General features: G+C 45.0%; 1 protein-coding gene across 1 annotated transcript in view; it reads right to left on the bottom strand.

The window, feature by feature from the left end:
* Positions 1–4,738: 4,738 nt before the first annotated feature.
* The window catches only part of LOC133015260 (fibroblast growth factor receptor 3-like), a 60,508-nt gene continuing 43,884 nt past the window's right edge, over positions 4,739–21,362 (bottom strand). The window contains 12 exon segments of the mRNA XM_061082423.1: positions 4,739–5,046; positions 6,096–6,201; positions 6,736–6,873; positions 9,269–9,339; positions 9,806–9,928; positions 10,415–10,605; positions 10,685–10,795; positions 11,158–11,279; positions 11,567–11,713; positions 14,076–14,256; positions 16,247–16,376; positions 16,378–16,392. Coding sequence (XP_060938406.1) covers positions 4,882–5,046; positions 6,096–6,201; positions 6,736–6,873; positions 9,269–9,339; positions 9,806–9,928; positions 10,415–10,605; positions 10,685–10,795; positions 11,158–11,279; positions 11,567–11,713; positions 14,076–14,256; positions 16,247–16,376; positions 16,378–16,392 — 1,500 coding nt within the window. The 3' untranslated portion in view covers positions 4,739–4,881.

The raw sequence follows: 21,362 nt of genomic DNA, 5'->3' as shown, positions 1-21,362 counted from the left end.
ATTTTGAGTTTTTTGCCACTGGAACTGTTTGTTTTGCAAATTCATACACGGCGTCAACAGCAAACGCTATTTTATTTTAACATGTTTATTGAAAACCTCTTCTGAAAGCATAGTTCATCAGAGAGAGAGAGAGAGAGAATTGAGAGAGAGAGAGAGAGAGAGAGAGAGAGAGAGAGAGAGAGAGAGAGAGAGAGAGAGAGAGAGAGAGAGAGAGAGAGACAGAGAGAGAATTTGCAATGAGCAGGCTTTGAACTACAAATAAAGAAATAATCACATAAAGCCAAATGGTTAGTTCAACCTTTCTATGTCAGAAATATGAATGGGAGTGAGAGAAATTAATTCTGTGGGAGTGAAAAACATGATTTTGTCTCATGATTATTATAAAAGAGAACCTGATGTGGAATGTAATAAAATAAACTGTTCATGATAATTGCTTCCCTGTCTAAGATTCTTATCAAACAGCTCCCACTCAAATTTCACACGATAAATTAATCTGCACTAACATTGAATTGAATGAGAGTCGTGTGAAAGAAAAGAAGAAAACTAAAATAACATTTCACCCTGAAAAATTAAATCAACAAAAACTTGAAAGCATTCTATCTATTTTTTTTGATAACTGTGGAAACAAAGGTTTGTTTCTCTTTTTTTTTACAAAGTAGAGAATAAGTGAGTCAGAGCGGAGACGGCCGATGATTAAAGGCCGATGAGCGACTGTACATACAGTAAAAACTCCTTCATGACGTTTATTCATTCAATAACAAAGAAAACACGTTCACAAGAAAAAAAGAGTTGTTTTTAACACTAAGATCAAGAAAAATCTATTTGAGAAAAACTGGTCCTATATGTTAATATTCTGCATCGGAGCGAATGAAACAAACATTCTAAAATGTTAGAATTCCATGTTTTTCCACTGGTTTATCCTCTGAAACTTAATTAAGACCAACTTGGGAAATTAAACCTCAGGATTTGTTTTTATTGTTTGATTGTTCAACATTTTCTGCAATAAAACTGGTATTATTGCTTTTCAGTGAAACACATTTATTTACAGTTTTGGTGAATTGTTGACATAACTCAAATTTAGGGGTCGGAAGTTTGGAGGCCACCCGGCACAAACTCGGCATATTAAAGAAACTGAAAAAAGATTCCTAGTTCTGTCTGTTTATCCGGATCCACTACAAAATCTTCTTCGAGTCATACCCCACCCCTACACAAAATTTTGTGAAAATTGATTCTGTAGCTTTTGTGTTATCCTGCTCACAAACAAACACACAAACCCAGATGAAAACAAACCTTTTTTGAATAAGGTTAAGCGCTAACATTAGCAAGCTTCCACTTTGAAAAGTAGTGAGTTAAACAAACAAAACAGAAAAGAAAAATAGATCCTCTCAAAAAGGTTTTAATGCTGAAAATAGAGACGTTAAATGTGACGTGAACAAAATAATCTAAACAAAGTGTGATTTTAAAAATTAAATCATTAATTAGCTTTAGCAGTTTTTGTGAAGTGATGCTTTAATATTGAAGAGAGAAGGTGTATTTTTATGATTTATGAGCAGATGTTTCACAACGGACGACAGGAATAATAATATTCTCAAAGAACGTCGGTAAAACTAAATTTAAAAGGAAAAGAGAATTCCAGCTTTTTGCATCATACTTCAGTTTAGTCATCAAGCGAACGTTAGAAACCGAGGTCGTTTGTTCCAGAGTTAAAAGCTCGACAAGGACACAGACATAAAAAAGACCAGGAGGGCGTTCAAATAAGAGGGGGGGGGGGGGGGCATCAGTGTAAAATAACTACTCTGCATCATCATCATCATCTTCTGGCTCTTTAATGAAAAACAACACTGAAAAGCAGAGAGCTATGAATAAAAATGCTCTCACCATAGGGAAAGCTTTCACCCAGCATGGAAGAATAAATAAAACAGAACACGTTTCATTAGATCCATTCAACCTTTACACAAGTGCCGTTGTTCACTCGACAATAAACAAAACAAAGAATGAAACAAAACCAGGGACATAATCAACACAACCTGCTTTTTAGTGAGAACTACTTCAAAAAATAACTATGGGTTCTTTTTTCTTTTTTTTTTGCAATTATACATTCAAAACATGATGAAAGTGAATCGATCGATCTCCTTTTTGTTTGCTCAATTATTCCAGGCACTTCATAGATTCGGGGCCAAAACTACTGAAAACAGAAAAAACATGAAGTTTGTGCAACCGTTCACTTTACAGGTGCCTTGTTCAGAGTGTAAACACATGACAAGAACACAATCTGGTGCTGACAAACAAAAAAATCCCATTGTGGATTAGAGGAATAGATACATATTGTATTTAGAATTCATATAAGTACTTCGTGTGTGAACCGATTCATCGCTTTCCCGTTTCCAGACTTTGCTAAACACAGACTCTGTAAACATTTCAACCCTCGTGCTTTTTTTGGGGTCAGCTGGAGAATCGACTGCATATAGAAACAAAAGGGGGGGGGGGCAATATCCATTTGGCCATCCCATGATCCTTCCCTGCACCATGTGACCTCCGCCCGCCTACATTCGACGGTGCAGTAATTTGGTTCAGAGATCCGGAGAATAAACGATTAAACTGACTTTTAAGACTAATTTGGCACTTTTCTCCTTAAACACGCTTATATATATATATATATCTATATATATATGTCTATATATTTTCTCTTTGCTGTGCAACTGACGGATCACACAGCGTGCCTTCATCTCAGTATTAATACTAAAGAGCAGCGATAACATCTCAAGCGTCTGGGCAGGTTTTGAGTTTTTAGTAACACTCAAGCACATAAGGACAATAACAGCTTCTGCCGTGAAGCTGATGTTTTGAACCGTGAGTGTGAACGAGAAGCGACCGTGTGAACTTCACTGTGACTACAAACCAGCGTGAAGCCTCCAGAAAAACCTCCAGAGGAAAACATATCAGAATTGATCCTGTTTGTCATCTGGCGAATTCCTAAAAAATGTCCAAAATGTCAGATTTTCGTGTAAATCTTGTTTCTTTGCCGTATTCTAAATGGAATCAAAACCCCCAGAATGCATTGCTGCTAAAAACAGCACACAAATGCTACTTCGCTGTTCTTTAAAAAAAAAAAAATATTATTATTATTTCCTCTAAAAATCTATCGTTGCAAAAGTCCAAGAACGTCCCCTGGTAGCTGCTGAAAAGCATTCTGGGAAAAGTAGTTCATCATTTAGCATATTATATAATGTGTCATGAAGTGTTGCAGCAACTCTTTGTTTTAATTTGGAGGAGGGAGAAGTGTCTCATTGTGGGATTTGGTGTTTGATCAAAAGGTCAAATAGCAAACATGTTATTAACATTTGACACAAATAAAATGTTTGGAATCTGTCCATGTTTCCCACTAAGTAGTGATTAGTCCATCTAATGATTAACTCTGAAAAGCTTCTATTGTTCCTTGAAAACTCAGTTTCTCTGAAGGCTTCTTCTGGTTCACAGTTGTTCTTGGTCGTTGCTCAATATGTCTTTAAGTCCTTCAGTTGTACTAAAGGCGTCTGTGGTAGAAATCAGGAAGCGCTGCTGTTTCTTGCTCAGCAAGAGTCAATCGCTGCTTTGATATCGCAAAGGTCAACTTTAAAAACACTTAAACAGAGTTGGAGCTCGGTGGAAACATCGAGCTCTTTTCAGCCGGAGCCTCGAGTTCACCGTCCCCCCTGACGACCGAATCCCACCCGCCCTCAAAAATCACCGTCTGTCATACATTCTTATCTTTAAAAACTGTAAACAAAACAAAAAGAAAACCACTAAAAATAAAAGATGGATCAAAAACTAAGAGGAGTCTGCCAGTTGTGAAAATAACGTCGCAGTTTTGTTGTAAAATAAGTTACAAAGAAGAAAAAGAAATAAAAATCTTTGCGTACAGTACTAAAATCCCTAAGCTAGACCTTTCGTACTTAAGAACCACATGTTAAGTCTATAAATATCTTTACAAATATACACGTTAATTATTCAAATAAACCTTTTCTGTATCACTTTAAATGATTAAATGTTTTACACGGTCATGACAGTGTCTTCTAGATTGCAATGCTTCCATCCTAAAACAATATCTTAAAAAAATGTTATTTTTTTGTCTTTTAAGTACACGGCTGTGAACAGCATTATGATACATATTTGCATTTATATATTTACAATAAATCATTTTCTAGATACATTAAAAAACCCTCTGAACTTATTACTGAATGGCCCTGAAAGTTCGCCTCACATTCGATGAGCGATTTGTTCCATGATTATCACAAAACTCTGTGTTTTCTTTTTTCTCCGAATGCTAAAATGTGACATGAGAATTCGCCTGTTCCCGCTCAGCTGATCCTTCTGCTGCGGATCACCTGCTGTGAACGCTCACACAGCTGGTTGAGGATCATCAGAAGAACGAGTCCCACCCTTTGATGGTTTCAGATTTTCTTGCAGATAGCAAAAATGTCGTCGCGAGCTCCGCGCAGACGAGAGGAAAACAAATCTTGAGGTCCTCGCCCAGCGGATCGCAGACTTCCCTTCTTTCCTTCCTCTTACATCCTTTTTTTTCGTGTTTTGTCCGAGTAGGCACGGAATGGTTTCACGCCACAGATTGTCCGTAACAAAAGACTGGCCTGAGTACAAAAATATAATTTCATTTGTGAAAAGAAGAACACAAACAAGGTTCAACGGCAAAACATAATCCTTCAATGTTTAAAGAGTCACTCAGGGAGGAGCAGGAGGAGGAGGAAGAGCTGAAGCACTGTGGAAGTATTGCATGCCGAGTTTTTCATTTCCATATCTTGAGGAGCTGGGGTCAGTGGGAGGTGATTATTAGTCACAAACAGCGAGCGGAGGTGAACGTCCCCCCCCCCGCTCCCAGCTGGGCTCTCATGTCCTGATCACGCCGTTGCTGGGAAGCAGTTTGGGGAGACAGGGCTCGTCGGGCAGCGGGTCGTGGGCGAACACCGAGTCGTCCCCTGAGGAGCAGGTGCTGTTGGAGTCCTGGCAGGTGGGCGAGTACTGCTCGAAGGGCACCGACAGGTCCAGGTACTCCTGTCAGAGGAGAGGTCAGAGGTCAGACTGGGTGTCACTGTCATGTCCCCCTCTGCGGCCGCGGGATCAGGTGAGAAACAAAATACTTTCACTGGGATTATAGCACAACATTACATCTCTGCATGTTCAAAATCCACTTTAATCTCTGTTATAAATGTATTTGAATGTCGGTTAAGTGCATTATTTGTATTTCTTTGACATTGTGAACATTGTTTTATAACATATAGGCGATGTAGATGTTATAAATTCATCTTTTGGGGATTTTTATAACCCTAAATTACCCTTTGTTTGATTTTAACTTGTAGAAATGCAGATAATTGGACAAAAAATATATTTTTTCACTTTAAAATGTACGTTTTAAAGTTTAAATACAACTGTCCTTCAGTTTTATCTCGTACATATTATAAAATTGTAAAATAAATCTCTTTTGAGGGTTTATGTAACTAAATCCCTCTCTTTTGTCGTCCTATGAAACATTGAAACGCTGCTCGTGACTGATCTTGATCTTGCGGGCGAGTACACAAATGAATCCAATGAAATATAATATGCGGCGACGAGATAACTGTGCCCAGCGTCTGAAGCCACATTCAGCTCTTTGTGAACTCGTGGGCTTCAGCAGCTCAGAAATCGTTTTTTTTTGTTGGCGAAAATAAAGAATGTGGTCGAGGTCGAATTTATTCACTCCTGCTTCGATCTGATCCAGCGAAGGACGACGTGCCAGCTTTGTTTCAGTCCAATCAAATCTCAGATCATTGATTTCAGTCCCACTCCTTCTAAACACAAAACAAATATCCCATTTCCCTTTGTGACAAGGCTCGTTAGGTAAAAATGAAGGCAGCTCCATTTATCAGTTGATTGATTTTACAAGCGTTCGCCTTTAGAAAAGTCTTCTCCTGCCACACGAAGCCATTTGAAGTTCAGAGTGAGGTTCGGGCCGGAGGTGAAATTGAGGGTTTTTGTGTTTCCTGCTGTTTCTGTGTTATCAGTGAGGAGCAGCTGAGAGAGAGAGAGAGAGAGAGAGAGAGAGAGAGAGAGGGAGGGAGACTTACATCGGTGGAGGTCATTGATAAAACCCGGTCGTGATCTTCTACCAGCTGCCTGAAGGTCGGTCTCTGCGACGGCACGGCGTGCCAGCACTCCCTCATGATCATGTACCTGGAACACACACACATCACAGTCTGGTTCTCAGGAGGTTTGGTCTTCGTCTACTTGATCTGCAGCTTCCTGCTCTGCTCCTTCAGAGAAGTCTGTGATTCATAGTTTACATTTGATCTGACGTTATGATATAGGAACTAAAGGATGTTCTCTGACACACGAACGTCCTGTCGGCATCACCTACGTGGGCGGAGTCTACCTGTACTGGATTCTGATTGGTTTGTAGACGGACATGTGTCTGACGTCAGCTTTGGTTATTGTCTAGAACTTTTTTTTTTGTTTTGTTTGGTAAAGTGTATAGAAAGACATGGATCGTTGCCACTATAATGTAATAATGTTTTTTACTTGTTTAAACTTGAACTTAAACAATCCTGCAGCTGCCTCCTTTTTCTTCTTCTACTGTTTGGTTCTGTCTCTACGTCCTGTGATTGGTCAGAAAGTCCGAACTATCCAAGGTGCACAGCTGTGATTCCCCCCGCCCCCCCCGTGCACGTCAGGTTCAGGTTCCTGAGTTCCTCTCTGTGAAACACCTACAGCTCATGTGTGCAGTTTGCAGGTTTGTCCATCCGATGTCCCTCCTTCAGCAGCTTGAAGAGTTCTTCTACTGGGATCCCTGGGTACGGAGATCCTCCCAGGGTGAAGATCTCCCACAGCAACACACCATAGGACCACCTGCACACACAAACACACAGAGGAACAACACAAATCAAACTCAATACACAATGAACACAAATTAGAGGTGAAACAACCTTTACATCCTCGGGAATAACACAGAGCAGCTTACAATAACAGAATGAAAGTCGGGTTTAGTTAGTTTACTACATAGGGCTGAGAATCAAAGAAAAATATTTTGAAATAATGCATCCTCCAGGTGTTTAATGTTTGAAAACAATCTGAAAATACTGAAATTTGGGCAGAAATCTGCAGAAATGTACAGAAGAATAAATCTTTCCCTGTATTTGCATGTCGGTGAACTATAATGCAAGTTGCAGGAAGTTTTGTTCCTCAAACACGTGCAAACTCTGATCTCAATCCAGAACAAAACCTGAATAGTATTAAAGTGTATCTACAGTAAACGCCCAGCTGCAGTTCAATCTGAGAACTCCTATTCTCTCTCTCTCTCTCTCGGCTTTATTCCTGAAGGTTTAAAAAAGATGAGGGCAGGTAATCAGATAATGGGCGGTCTATTAGCCCAGTGTGCTATTGTCCGGCCGCTCGTCCTGTGAATCAGAATCAGACCCCTCCTCTCACTGCAGTGCTCCAGCGAAGCTAATCTGATTATCCACGCTCCGGTCCAGAGGGTGGAAAACAGCCGCTACTGGTCGGGCCGGCAAGAGTGAGAGAGAGAGAGGGAGAGAGAGAGACTGTGGTGGAAGAGAGACATCAGAAATTCACAAGGAAAGTAAAGGAAACTGCAGCTAAGGACAGAAGAACGTCCCACTCTGAACAGATCCATGACTTATTATAATCGTCAGGTCTTCAGGGTCCGAACTGGTTCAGGAACGTTTCAGGAAACAATCTGTACCGACGCGTTTTCTTTTTAAAACCAAAAGTTCACAAAGCACTTGTGCTCCACATCAGGAATAATCCCGGTGTGTGAACAGGAAGCTGATTGTCCACATTGCAGTAGAACTGGAGTAAGAATCTGGTTGTGCTCCAGTAGCGAGGATAGACGCATGGAAGCATCATTGTTTCCGAACGTCGCAATTCCGGGGCTGCATCATCCAGTGATCGCATTTAAAGACCGACTCTGCTACGGGAGCTTTCCACTATGACTCCTGGATTTCCTAGAGTAAACCTGGGCCTGTGCGCCGGGACTAAATACCAGGAACTGTGCATCTTCCAGTCCTGCAAATAGTTCAGAGTTAAAACCTGAATGGATTCACTCCACAGAAACGCTGGAGTGTTTTTTATCCCGTTGCTGTGTATATGAGAATTCACATTCATGAGATGCTGTCGCTGCTCGAACCTGAAAACACGGGAAAAAGCAACTAGCTCTGTGGCGTTCACGCCTCCAGAGCGGCGCCGGCGTCAGATAAAAGCCTCCATGATGTTGGCAAAGGGGGAAATTCCACAGTCTGGAGAACTGATGAAATTGAAATGACAAGTCACTTCTAGGTGAACTGCTTCTCCAACACAACGTGTGAAACTGCTCTGATTGAATCCTGCGAGTTCTCGCTGCCAGTTTCTGCCTCAGAGCCGATGTGTGGTGCAGGAGCTGTGATGTCATCAGCCTGTGTGTTCCCCTCTTCCCTCTGGGATCTGTTTTCAGTCTGTTTGAGTCTAATCTACATGATGAAAAACCATCACAGGTCAGAAGTCAGAGTCCCTCGGGGGTGTGAGAGAGTAAACCGGCTGCGAGGGGCGACTACTGTATGGAGGAGGAGGAGGAGGAGGAGGAGGAGGAGGAGGAGGAGGAGGAGGAGGAGGAGGAGGAGGAGGAGGAGGAGGAGGTTTGGCGGGAGGATTGACTCTGTAAATCCAGACCTGCTGAAATAACACAGCGGGCTGATTCTCCTCTCTGCCTGTTCCCAGTCGGCTGTAATCACACCAGTGATCCAGTGTTGACAAGGACCCGTATTGGGCTTGGATGGCAGAGCTGGGGACACGGCATGGGGGGGGGGGGGGCAGGGGGTGCAGGCAGCTACCCCAAGACGGACTAACTTTGTGACCTTCTCCTCCTGATCTCAGCCAACACGGGAGCAATCAGAGGTCGTAAAGACCCTGATAGATCCTCGGACCCTCTTATCTCCTTCGGTTCTGAGGCCGGTTGGACTCGCGCTGATAAAACAACAGTGAGATGCTGCGTTTCTGTCTCTCTCTGATGTCGTGTCGGGAGATTAAAGAACAAACGGGCCGAGGAATGCGGAGCCGGCGATTCACGAGAGGCTCGGGGATTATCGGGAGGAACATTGGGAAAGGGAAACGCCACGATTCCATATTCACACGCACAGACGCGGCGTTTGATGCTAACAGGCTCCGTCGTGATATCTCAACACCCGGATTCCTCGGGTGTCTCAGCCCCAGTGGACAGTCGGCATGTGACGGCTGGTTTGTGCAAACTCACACGTCGCTCTGGTGCGTGTAGACCCGGTCGAACAGCGCCTCCGGAGCCATCCACTTCACGGGCAGACGACCCTGAAACAACACAGACACAACAGAACCGCACGGGTCAGCAGAACCATCCTGAACAGAGCCGACGGGAGAACATCCACGACTGCCCTGGGCTCCAGATAAAGAAAATCTCCACTAAATAAACAATATAGCTCTAAATATTTAATCATTGATGTAGGAACACATTTAACATTACAGACAAAACATCGATATCACTCCGAGCATAAATATAATGCTCTCTGGACGGTTCTCGCTTGGCAATGCATCACTATGACTGATGATTGTCTAATAGCTTTTTTCTCTTGTGTTAAAAAAATCGTTACTATTCATCATGATTTCTGTATCCAAGCCCGAAATAATGTGTTTCCTCCTCTGACCGTTAACGCTGAAAAACAACATCTACTTCTCTACAGGACGAGAGAGTGGAGTCAGAGTTTTGATGTGAAAAGCTGCAGAACAGAATCCTCTCATGTCCGTGTGTGAGACTCACGTTGGTCGTCTTCTTGTAGTAGTCTATGTTGTGCACGTCTCTGGCGAGGCCGAAGTCTGCGATCTTCATCACGTTGTCCTCCGTCACGAGGACGTTCCTGGCTGCCAGGTCTCTGTGGATGCACTGAGGGAGGAAGCACGAGCGCGTCAAACAAACATCAACAACGCACAAACATTCTCTGATGTGTCGCAGATAATTTTCAGTTCCCCTCCTCCGACTTTAATGCTCGTGCCCACATGGAAAATATTCACCTTGACTCCAAACGTGAAACAGTATTCAAACTTGAATCAATTGAGGGAACATTGAGTCCCGACACTTAAAATTCACTTCAACGTTGCAAAGGGTAATTTAAAATTAAGTAAAATAATATTGACTGCATTACACAGTTTGTTGGATCCCGTGTAACCATCCCCCAAAAATGGCCTAATTGAAAAATGTTCTTTTAGAAATGGTAAGTTCCTTTCAAAGCTTATTCATGTTGGAGGACTTTCCACATCTATTTATTTAATTCAGGACCTTAATGAAGTTTAAATGGAAGCTGTGAGGATGCTTGGCGCCGTGCACGGACCATGACTCGGCTAAATGAAAGAGTGCACGTGCAGTTCCTACCTTCTGCGAGGCCAGGTACTCCATGCCTCGGGCCACCTGGTAGGCGCAGGACACCAGGTCTTTGAAGGTGAGCTGCTCGTCTGGGATCTTGCAGGTGTCGAAGGAGTAGTCCATGCCGGGGGGGCGGCGCGCCCGCAGGTACTCCCTCAGGTTGCATTTGGACGCGTACTCCACCAGCACGTACAGGGGACCTGCAGCAACACAAACCACAGCGTCAGGACTCGTCCAGGTACACCCTGACGGATCCTCTCTGCTCCTCCGGGGACTCACCGTCCTGCGTGCACGCTCCCAGCAGGTTGATTATGTTTTTGTGTTTTCCGATCATCTTCATCATCTCCATTTCCGACACCAGGTCCGACAAATCCTTATCCGTGGCGTCATCTGCGAGAACAAAGGAGGACAATTAAAGAAGGGTTTTATTTGTGGAAAAGTTGTTTGTGCAGCAACAGAGGAAAATGTGTCAACAAAGAAAAGAAATGCAGGAGAGAAATGGAATGAGAAAGAAACCTTCTCTGTCTTTCTGATATTCTATTTTATGCTATTTTATTCAAATTTTGTTTTTTTGGTTGTAATACTTTCAGCATTGCATAGAAGAGAGCCTGTGACTCAAGCATTGCATTGCCAGCGACTGCTTAATGTTATTGTTGTGCATTTGATAATAAACTCTTCAATCTTGAATCTTGAATCTGTCACCGTCAAGGTCATGCGTTTATTCCTGGAGATCAAACCCAACAGTCACTCACCTTTTAGCATCTTGGCAGCGACATCGAGCGGCTTGTTGGGTTTCTCCTTGTCGATGCCGATGGCCTCGGCCATCACCACCTGACCGAAGCAGCCCTCGCCCAGAGGTTTACCCAAAGTGAGTCTGGAACACAAACCATTTCATGAGCAGGGATTTTTACAATGCATTACACTTAGCTGATTTCTGCTGCAGCGAGCGTAGAGAAGTGTTATTTCATTTCTCTCTGCATAACATCTACATTTAGATGTTAAGTCAGTTGTGTCACGGTGACCTTGATGAATTGATTTTCACAGCTCATCGCGGCACAAGGACGACAGCACGTTATCTGTCAGCTCGGAAATTCTATGTTGCTTGGCAGCATGAAATAAAAAAAAACGCAGAACACTAGAGGAATATTTGTTCTTTCTCACCGTGACCGGGGGAACTCCCACTTGGGGTCGGACGGCAGCTCCAGCTCCGACACGTTGGCGAGCATCGGCCCGTCGCTGGACGAGAGGCGGGCGATCCGAACCAGTGGCGTGTTGGAGTTCATGGAGGAGTTCGAATCCAAGGACACCTGCTTGGGTGCAAAAGACAAACTGTTATAGACTCTGAAAGGAGGAAGGAGACGTGTGTTTAAACAGAGAGACGGAGGGAAAAGAGAAGAGCCGGAACAGAACAGAAGCTTTTATCTGTCCGGGTTCTCGCCCTGAACTTTGGGTTATAATTTAATCCTTTAATTGTAAAGAAAGAGAAAAATGTGAATCTGTAAAACTATTGATATGAAGTCCACATTATCTCACAAATTAAAAAGAAAGAAAATTCCTGAAGAAGTGATTTAAATACAGGTTTAAATAGTTTAAACAAGTATTTTCTTAGATTCTGAACGGGTGTTGTGAAACTGAAAGGACGAGTGTCGGAGCTCCTCTCTTCTGACACCAGCGCCGACCTTTACAAACAGACGGCCAGCGGGAGGAGGAGGAGGCGGGGGGGGGTTACAAAGACAAATGATGAGTTGGGGGTGCAGAGGCGGGATGGACGTCTGTATCCATCAGCGAGCTTCGTTTCCACCTCGTCGGCGCCACCACCTGAAGCCTGTGTTCTCACTCCATTTATCTGAGTGCTGGGGGCAAGCTGAGGGCCCCCCCCCCGCCCCCCCAACCCCCCCGCCTGGCTCCTGATGAATGTGTGTGTGTCGGAGTCGGGCAGCTCGGGCCCCTCAGGTCGGGTCCTGAAACAAACATGTCCACTTACCAGACTTCACTCCTCCACTTCCCAACGGAGGGACGATGAGAAAACCGGTGAGATGTCGAACCCCCTCCCCCCCCCAACCAAACAAACAGCACAACTAAAAACAAAACCAATTTCTGAGGCATGAAAAGTAATATCTGATAGAACATGCCAGGAGGTTTATGGGAGATTTACTCAGAGTTATGAAAAAGAAAAGGAGAGAAGCGGGAGATTATCGTTGCAAGAAAACGAAGCGAAGATTACGGAAAAATGCAATAAGAGCTTCCGCTGCGCTGCCTTATAAGGGCATGTGTCTGCAGGTAGCGGGAGCAGAACGAGATTTAGAGGATAAATTACAGCATCTTCCAAAGAGATGATAATTCTTACCTGACACAACCTGACACGACGGCTTTTAAGTAGCACGGACGAATCAGAACTAAAACCGACGGCCGACTCATCTGGATTTTAAACATTCACGACATCGCCGGATGAACAGTCGAGTGATATCGAGTCTCACATGAAACCAAAGGAAAGAAACCTGGAAGTTGCCTCAAGATTATACAAGAGTCAGAAGGAGAAACGCAGGAGCTCAGAGAGAAGTTTAAATATATGAGAGCAAACTGGAGACAGGACTAGGGTTCAGTTAATGAAGGTGGATAAATTAAAAGTTCTTTATTCTGGCCTTAAGGAACCTTGATTCCTGATTTGGCCACTAGGAGTTAATTAACCCCTTGAATAATCTTACAAATAAATGATTTACCTCAAAATAATTAATTAATAAATCTATTAATTAGTGAGAAGTTGAAAAACTAGTGAAAGTTGTTGGTAGGCAGGTTTGTTTGCTGTTGACAGAGCCTTGCTAGGTGTTTCCCCCTGTTTCCAGGCATTGTGCTAAGCTAAGCTAACACACGCTCTCTCTCTCTTTAAGAAAGTGCATGAGAGTGTTTCCCTCCTGCTGCTGGATCCTGTGTGAACTCGGCGCTGGACTCGGACCCGACGGAGGTTTGGAGACGCGAGCAGCTGCTTCACTTTCTGTTCCTCTCCAAACAGCGGAGGGGCGAGTGTGTGTTACAGCGAGAGTGAAATCTAAAACTAACACTGACAGTCGCAGGAGGGCATAAATATCCCCGGAGCTGAACCCGCTCCAAGATAAATGTGAACACATGTCAGCGGCGTGAGGCCGTCCAGCGTCCGCACCACGTCACCATGGCAACCGGGCGGAGATACCGGAGATAGATAGGTTGAAAAGAAGGACCATGCAAATATAAAACTCTTCTGCAGGTTTCTTATTGTGGCACTGATGCAGAATTATGACACCATTTTTCCATGATCCTTTATAACTAATTCAAAGTTCCTTCCTCAGTTAATAATCTCACTGCCTTCTTGTTGTTTTTTTCTGGAATAATCTCAATTCGGCTGCAGTTTTATATTTATTTACTTGTGAGAAACACCTTGAAAACGTCTCAAATTATTTTTCCAGAGCTTTGCCCGCCTTGAACACACAACTGGAAATTAAAAAAGGTGTTCCAGAAACCCAAGGATTCCCGGTAATCCCTGTCATGTCTCCAGACCTCTGGAGGAATGTCCCTCACGTCAGCTGCACCAGATTTGACCAGAAAATTATTCATACGCTTACATTTTAAACACCCAGTGAGAGAAAGAGAGGAAAAAGGTGGGAAAGTCTTGTTGAGAATCTTGTATCTACTTTCTGTTACCTGTCTCTTGAGAGGGAACTTGGACAGCTTCTGCACCGGCGGCATGGGCAGCGTCTTCTGCGTGGTCATCCTCATCCTGCAGAGCACCACGATGACCACGGCGAGGATGAAGAGCACGCAGCCCGTCACGTAGATCAGGATGTCCACGTAGTAGTCCTCCTTCTCTGGGCTCACTGCTTCGGGAGGAGGAGGAGGAGGAGGAGGAGGAGGAGGAGGAGGAGGAGGAGGAGGAGGAGGAGGAGGAGGAGGAGGAGGAGGAGGAGGAGAAGGAAGAAGAGGAAGAAGAGGAGAAGGAAGAGGAAGTGGAGGGAGGGGAAGTAGAGGAGGAGGAGGAGGAGGAGGAGGAGGAGGAGGAGGAGGAGGAGGAGGAGGAGGAGGAGGAGGAGGAGGAGGAGGAGGAGGAGGAGGAGAAGGAAGAAGAGGAAGAAGAGGAGAAGGAAGAGGAAGTGGAGGGAGGGGGAAGTAGAGAGGAGGAGGAGGAGGAGGATGAGGAGGAGGAGGAGGAGGAGGAGGAGGAGGAGGAGGAGGAGGAGGAGGAGGAGGAGGAGGAGGAGGAGGAGGAGGAGGAGGAGGAGGAGGAGGAGGAGGAGGAAGTGGAGGAAGAAGAAGTGGAGGAAGAGGAGAGGGAAGAGGAAGAGGAAGTGGAGGAAGAAGAAGTGGAGGAGGAGGAGGAGGAGGAGGAAGAGGAGAAGGAAGAGGAAGAGGAAGTGGAGGAAGAAGAAGTGGAGGAGGAGGAGGAGGAGGAGGAGGAGGAGGAGGAGGAGGAGGAGGAGGAGGAGGAGGAAGAAGAAGTGGAGGAAGAGAACAAGTGGAGGAAGAGGAGAAGGAAGAGGAAGTGAAGGAAGAAGAAGTGGAGGAGGAGGAGGAGGAGGAGGAGGAGGAGGAGGAGGAGGAGGAGGAGGAGGAGGAGGAGGAGGAGGAGGAGGAGGAGGAGGAAGGGGAGGAGGAGGAGGAGGAAGAGGAGGAAGAAGAAGAGGAAGTGGAGGAGGAGGAGGAGGAGGAAGAGGAGGAAGAAGAAGAGGAAGAGGAAGAGGAGGATGAAGAAGTGGGAGGAAGAGGAGAAGGAAGAGGAAGAGGAAGTGGACGAAGAAGAAGTGGAAGGGAGGAGGAGGAGGAGGAGGAGGAAGAGGAAAAGGAGGAAGAAGAAGTGGAGGAAGAGGAGAAGGAAGAGCAATAAGAAGTGGAGGAGGAGGAGGAGGAGAAGGAGGAGGAGAAGGAGAAGGAGAAGGAAGAAGGAGAAGGAGAAGGAGAAAGAAGAAGAAGGAGAAGGAGAAGGAGAAGGAGAAGGAGAGGAGAAGGAGAAGGAGAAGGAGGAGGAGGAGGAGAAGGAGAAGGAGAAGGAGAAAGGAGGAGGAGGAGGGGAGAAGGAGGAGGAGGAGGAAGAGGAAGTGGAGGAGGAGGAGACAGGAGAGGAGAAGGAGAAGGAGAAGGAGAAGGAGAAGGAGAAGAGGAGGAGGAAGGAGAGAGGAGGAGGAGGAGGAGGAGGAGGAGGGAGGAGGAGGAGGAGGAGAGGAGAAGGAGCAGGAGGAGAAGGAGAAGAAGGAGAAGGAGAAGGAGAAGGAGAAGGAGAAGGAGAAGGAGGAAGGGAGAAGGAAGAAGGAGAAGGAGAAGGAGAAGGAGGAGGAGGTCACACACATGAGCGTCAGGTCACAATATGAACAGGACTTCAGGCCAATAATCTAGTTTTTCTCAGTAGCACATTTCTTCTTATTTCTAATAAATCAAACGCAGCAGATCACAAAACTGGCCTCTGATCAGTGACAGAACGATTCCCTCTCTGAGGAGACAGTAATCAGCTCGTAGTTTATCCTGCAGCAGGTGATTGCACCTGTGCTACGCGTCTCCCCAGGGGAGGTAAATATTCAGTTTGAATACCGAAAACATAAATGTCTTGTAGCCTCGAGACTTTTGAACAGACGATCGACTCTGATGAGAAACAACCTCTCGCTGGAGCTGAGGTTTGATTTGCTAAATTAAAGGGACGATGACATTACAACGCACTTAAAGTGTCTTAACAAGCACACATTTACAGTAATGTTCCGTGATTAGGTCTGAGAATGAACGTTAAATGTTGTGCCACTGAGAAAAACACGTTTTACGGAGATTCTAACATTTGAAGTGGAGGAAACAAGAGTTCAGAGATCCACGGAGAGAAGAGGAGTATACCTGGAAGCACCGTCAGCCAAGCAGAGTGGTAAGCATAGCCGATAGAGTTCCCTGCCAGACAAGTGTACTCGCCCGCGTCCTCAAAGGACACATTGGTCAAGAAGAGAACCTCCAGCTCCTTATCGGTGGTGGTTAATACCGGCCGTCTGTTGGAGGGTGAGAGACGGAGAGGATGGAGGAGAGAAACAGAAAGAAGAGATATGGTGAGGCCGAAGCTTCTGAGAGGAAACACCAAACACACCCTGGAGAGAGAGGAACGAGCGGTGCTGTTTTTCCATCTGACAGCCGACAGCACCAACACCACCAACACCTGAAAAACACCCGAGCAGCACCATCACCATCTGGGGAAGAAGCTCGATGGTTCAGCCTGAGGTCACAGGAGACCCGGACACCTCGGAAACTGAAGTAAAAACTAATTTAACTAATTAAATCAGAGTTTCCTCGATTAATTTGACCAGAATTTGATCTGTGTTGGAAACTCAAAAATAACTTGATAATTGGAAGGTTTTTAAGAGCAGGGTACATTTGCAACAGCACCTGTGAATTCAAATCTTCAAATATCTAAATATAAATTTAACTGATTAAGAGTTTACTTGATTAATTTGACCAGAATTTGATCTGTGTTGGAAACTCAAAAATAACTTGATAATTGGAAGGTTTTTAAGAGCAGGGTACATTTGCAACAGCACCTGTGAATTCAAATCTTCAAATATCTAAATATAAATTTAACTAATTAAGAGTTTACTTGATTCATTTGACCAGAATTTGATCTGTGTACGAAACTCAAAATAACTTCATAATTGGAAGGTTTTTAAGAGCAGGGTACATTTGCAACAGCACCTGTGAATTCAAATCTTCAAATATCTAAATATAAATTTAACTAATTAAGAGTTTCCTCGATTAATTTGACCAGAATTCGATTTGTCTAGGAAACTCAAAGATAACTTGATAATTGAAGTTTTTACATTTGTGTGTCACTTGCAGCAGATCCTGTGAATTCAAACTGAACCAGCACAAAGTTTATCTGACGCCAAAGGCAAAGCAGATCCTTCCACCTCAGTTCTTTATCTGCAGAAACCACCGGGACGAGAAAAGATCTTTTTCTTTTTAATCCCTTGTTAAAAACCCTTTGACGCAGCTTACGACAATATTATTGTTTTTTTTTGGGCTGAATATTTTCCAGGAAGCAGTTTGCATCGTTTGATCTTTGGGGGTTTTTCTTCCAGGGATCTATTCTGGGTCCGGTGCCTTATTAAAAAAGATCTTTTACAATGCTGATGAAATACATCAACACTTTCACTTTCGTTTCCTGTAATTAACCTTGACGTTTCTCTGCATGGAGCCGCTGTGGCTTTTCTCCTTTCGCCTGGTGTGATGATCAGTGTGGGGGGGGGGGGGAGTGTGTTTCAAACCCAGTATCTGATGTGGCCTGGTGGTGGTGGGGGGGGGGGCTCTCATTCACCAGACTTCAATAATGAACAGTGACATCAAGACTGCAGTCGTGACTCAGAGTCCTGCTGAACACTTTCATGTAGGAGCCGGTCGGTGGTGTGAGCTGTGTGCTGGTGGGAGGTTTCACGTGGGCTTTTATATGTGTGTGTGTGTGTGTGTGCGTTTGTGTGCGTGTGTTAAGTCGCTGGGGTAATTAAAGGCGTGATATGGTGTGTTGTTATTGATCCGTGTGGGAGACAAAGTGGCCCTGGGTGTTTAAACAGATTACATCTACTCGCCAACTGAATTAAACTAAGAACCCAGACGAGCTGTTGGTCCTGTTAACAAAACACCAGGAAGCCGATGACACCCACCACCAGGAGGAGGCAGAGCAGAGGATTGTGGTAAGGGGGTTGTCGCTCAGGATTTACCTGTGTGGTGCAACTTAAGCCAGAAAGCGTTTTCTGACTTGCCCACAAAGTTGGAGGCGCGACACCAGTACTTCCCGGCGTCTGTCTCTGTCACGTTGGACAGTCTCAACTTACTGTGGGCCTCGGTGTGTTTACTGACCACACTCTGTGGAGGGAACACGTGCAGAGAACACACCGTTACACATGCAGACCTGGAGAACACACACAAATACACTCTACAGGTCAACACAATGTACATGAACAGTTGAGCAGCTTCTCTTCTCTTGTTTTTTTGGGGGGATAAATGTTATTGTCCTTCCATCGCTGAGCAACAGAGGATCCAGGATCCAGACTCAGACATTAGAACGATGTGAGTCTTCTCATTAAACGTGTAAAATGAAAGCGTATTTCCTGACGTATAAAATGATTCTTTAAATGAAAACATGGAGGCCTGTGACTTTTGTTAATTTACATTAAACGTTAATTTACATGAAAACTCAACCAGAACAGATTAAAAGTGTTAAACCTTTAAGAACACACACGTACTATACGCTGCAGTAACACACGCTGCCTCTTGGTGTATTACACACGCTGTCAATCTTCCAGAAGTGTGTGTGTGTGTGTGTGTGTGTGTGTGTGTGTGTGTGTGTGTGTGTGTGTGTGTGTGTGTGTGTGTGTTGTGTGTACACGCTACGAGCATCAACACACCCTCTCTCCAGCAGAGAAGCTGCTGATGAATAATTTAATGGGCAAAGCACATAAAGGGGAAACATGTCATGTTTTATGGTTTCTTAATGAACATCCAGAGCTCGGCTGCAGACTCCTCCCTCTCCCTCTCCCTCCCCCCCCCCCCCACGCCGGCGCGAGTCGCTCATCGTTAACGTTTTTATTTTATTTCGTAAGCATCAAAAGAGCGATTGAGGCGTTTCTTACTAAAAAAACCTTCCTCCTCCTCCTCCTCCTCCCCCTCCTCTCCTCCTCCTCCTCCTCCTCCTCCTCCTCCTCCTCCTCCTCCTCCTCCTCCTCCTCCTCCTCCTCAGCTGTATTTAAACTCCTATAGAAAATGCCACACATGAGATGCTGCCAGGAGTCTGAATGAAGTGTGGTCGGGCCAGAGAGACAGACAGGGGGAGGGAGGGAGGGAGGGAGGGAGGGAGGGGAGGGAGGGAGGAGGGGGGAGGGAGGGAGGGAGGGAGGGAGGGAGAGAGGGAGGGAGGGAGAGAGGGAGGGGAGAGGGAGGGAGGGGAGGGGAGAGACACATACAGTAGATCTCAGTAAATACTGTTTCAATTATGTGGTCGTCGAAAATAGAGCGTGGAGCCGCGGTCTGCCCCCCCCCCCCTCTCTCGCTGTCTCTTAGTCTGTGTCTCTCCTCCTCTTTCTGCCCTCCTCTCCGTCTGTTCCCACTCCCTCCTTCATCCCTCCTTCATCCCTCCTTCATCTCACTCCGCCACTGCCTTCTTCGCTCTTTTGCTCGCACCAGACACGAAAAACTAAAAAAATGCTTCAACAAGTTCAAACGCTGGCGTCTGAAGTGGATACGACCTCGAAGTCGGTTTGGTTTTGGTTTGTATTTTGGTTTCCTGCTAAATCGCGACGTTAATTTGATGAAATCGGACTTTTTGCTAAAGTTCGGATCGAAAACCATCACGATCCATCACCATTCACAACATGAGTGAATTGAGGTGTTATTTAAAAGGAATCATCTTTAGAGATGTTGATGTGAAGCTGTGTAGCTTCATATTCAGACTTTGTGGAGGTTTTTTCTGCAATGTGACGAGATTCTTTATGAGTTTTCATTATTTTTGTTTATCTCTCGCACTGTGGCACGGAAGAGGAAAACTTCAGAAACCAAAATCACAATCCCACTGCCCATTTGAATTAGTGAGGATGTAAATATATTGTATTATCTGATTAAATCGTTGCTTGGTGCAGAGCTGAGAGACTAAAAGACACTAATGTGGTTATTTAGCTAATTCCATTTGTAAAGTTTGAGCCTCTTGTGAATGGAGATTTTTACAAATACCTTCCAAAGTGCAGATTTATGAAACTTCTGTCTCGTAAACACAACATTTGGGAATTGGTGACTTCACAGTTTACTTCACTGGCACAATGTTTGAGGCCAGAAACGTTTTGGACGAGGTGACGGAACTCGATAACTATGAGCAAAGACAGTAAAGTAATAAAATGATGAGCTAATATTGCTTTTATATTTTAATCGCGGCTGGTTTTGTGGTTTTGTCTGGACGGAGAGATTTAGTGAAACGAAGGTCGTGTGGACGGAGGTTTTAAAGAATCATCTTTCCATCCAAAAGTCCAACATTCCAAGAAAGAGATGAAGCCGGCAAAGTTACAGATTCCACGTGTGAGACGAGCTTCTGTCTTTTCTCGTCTCTTCTTCGTTTTTTCCTCTCTCGCCCCCCCTCCCCCTCCCTCCTCCTAAGTCTCTCGCCCTCCTCCTCTACCCACCGCTCTGTCACACATTCTCTCTCTCTCCCTGCTGACTTTGCCCTTCCTTGTGTTCCTCCACTCATTTTTTCCATGGCTTTCTTGGGTGCCTCTTCCCTCTTTCCCTCTCTCCTCCTCCTCCTCCTCCTCCTCCTCCTCCTCCTCCTCCTCCTCCTCCTCCTCCTCCTCCTCCTCCTCCTCCTCACCACGCGACGCGGCACATCTGACGGCGGCGGCGGCGGTGAACAGAGCCCGTCTCTCTCTCCCTGCGCTGCCGCCACCACAGCAGTTAACTTAGTCCAAACCAGATGTTTTTATTCCCTCGCTCTCTATAGAGGCACATGAAAAATAAAGCAAAGGGTTTTTTTCATGTCTTCCTCTCTTCACTCCAGATAGAAAGGCCTCTCGGTGGGTTCAGGGTGTTGTCCTCTCTGGGGCTGGAATGCTTTCTTCTATTCTCGGGCTCTCTCTCTCTCTGTCGGGGGGGGGGGGGGCGACGAGACGTCCAGGAGCTGCTCGCTAACGGTAGCTGTAACTCGCCCGCTGCGTTTACTTAACCTCTCTCTCTCTCAGGGGATTGAGAGTTAGTTTTTAAAATGTGAAAAAGATGCAGCGTCGGTGCATCAGGCTGCAGCAACCGGACCAAACTCACATCTGGACAGTTTGAAACGAATCCACCGACCAGGGATTACTGCACATCCTCTGATATATGTTGATTATTTCAACTTTATGTAAATCTCTCTCTCTTTTTTCTTACTTAATCATCTTTCAAAGCCTTATTTGGAGTACAAGGATACACCACCATAGGACTGTAACTACTTGGAGCT

This window comes from Limanda limanda, chromosome 12, assembly GCF_963576545.1.
Source record: "Limanda limanda chromosome 12, fLimLim1.1, whole genome shotgun sequence".
In the NCBI taxonomy this organism is placed as follows: domain Eukaryota; kingdom Metazoa; phylum Chordata; class Actinopteri; order Pleuronectiformes; family Pleuronectidae; genus Limanda; species Limanda limanda.
This window is presented reverse-complemented; position numbering and strand designations above follow the sequence as displayed.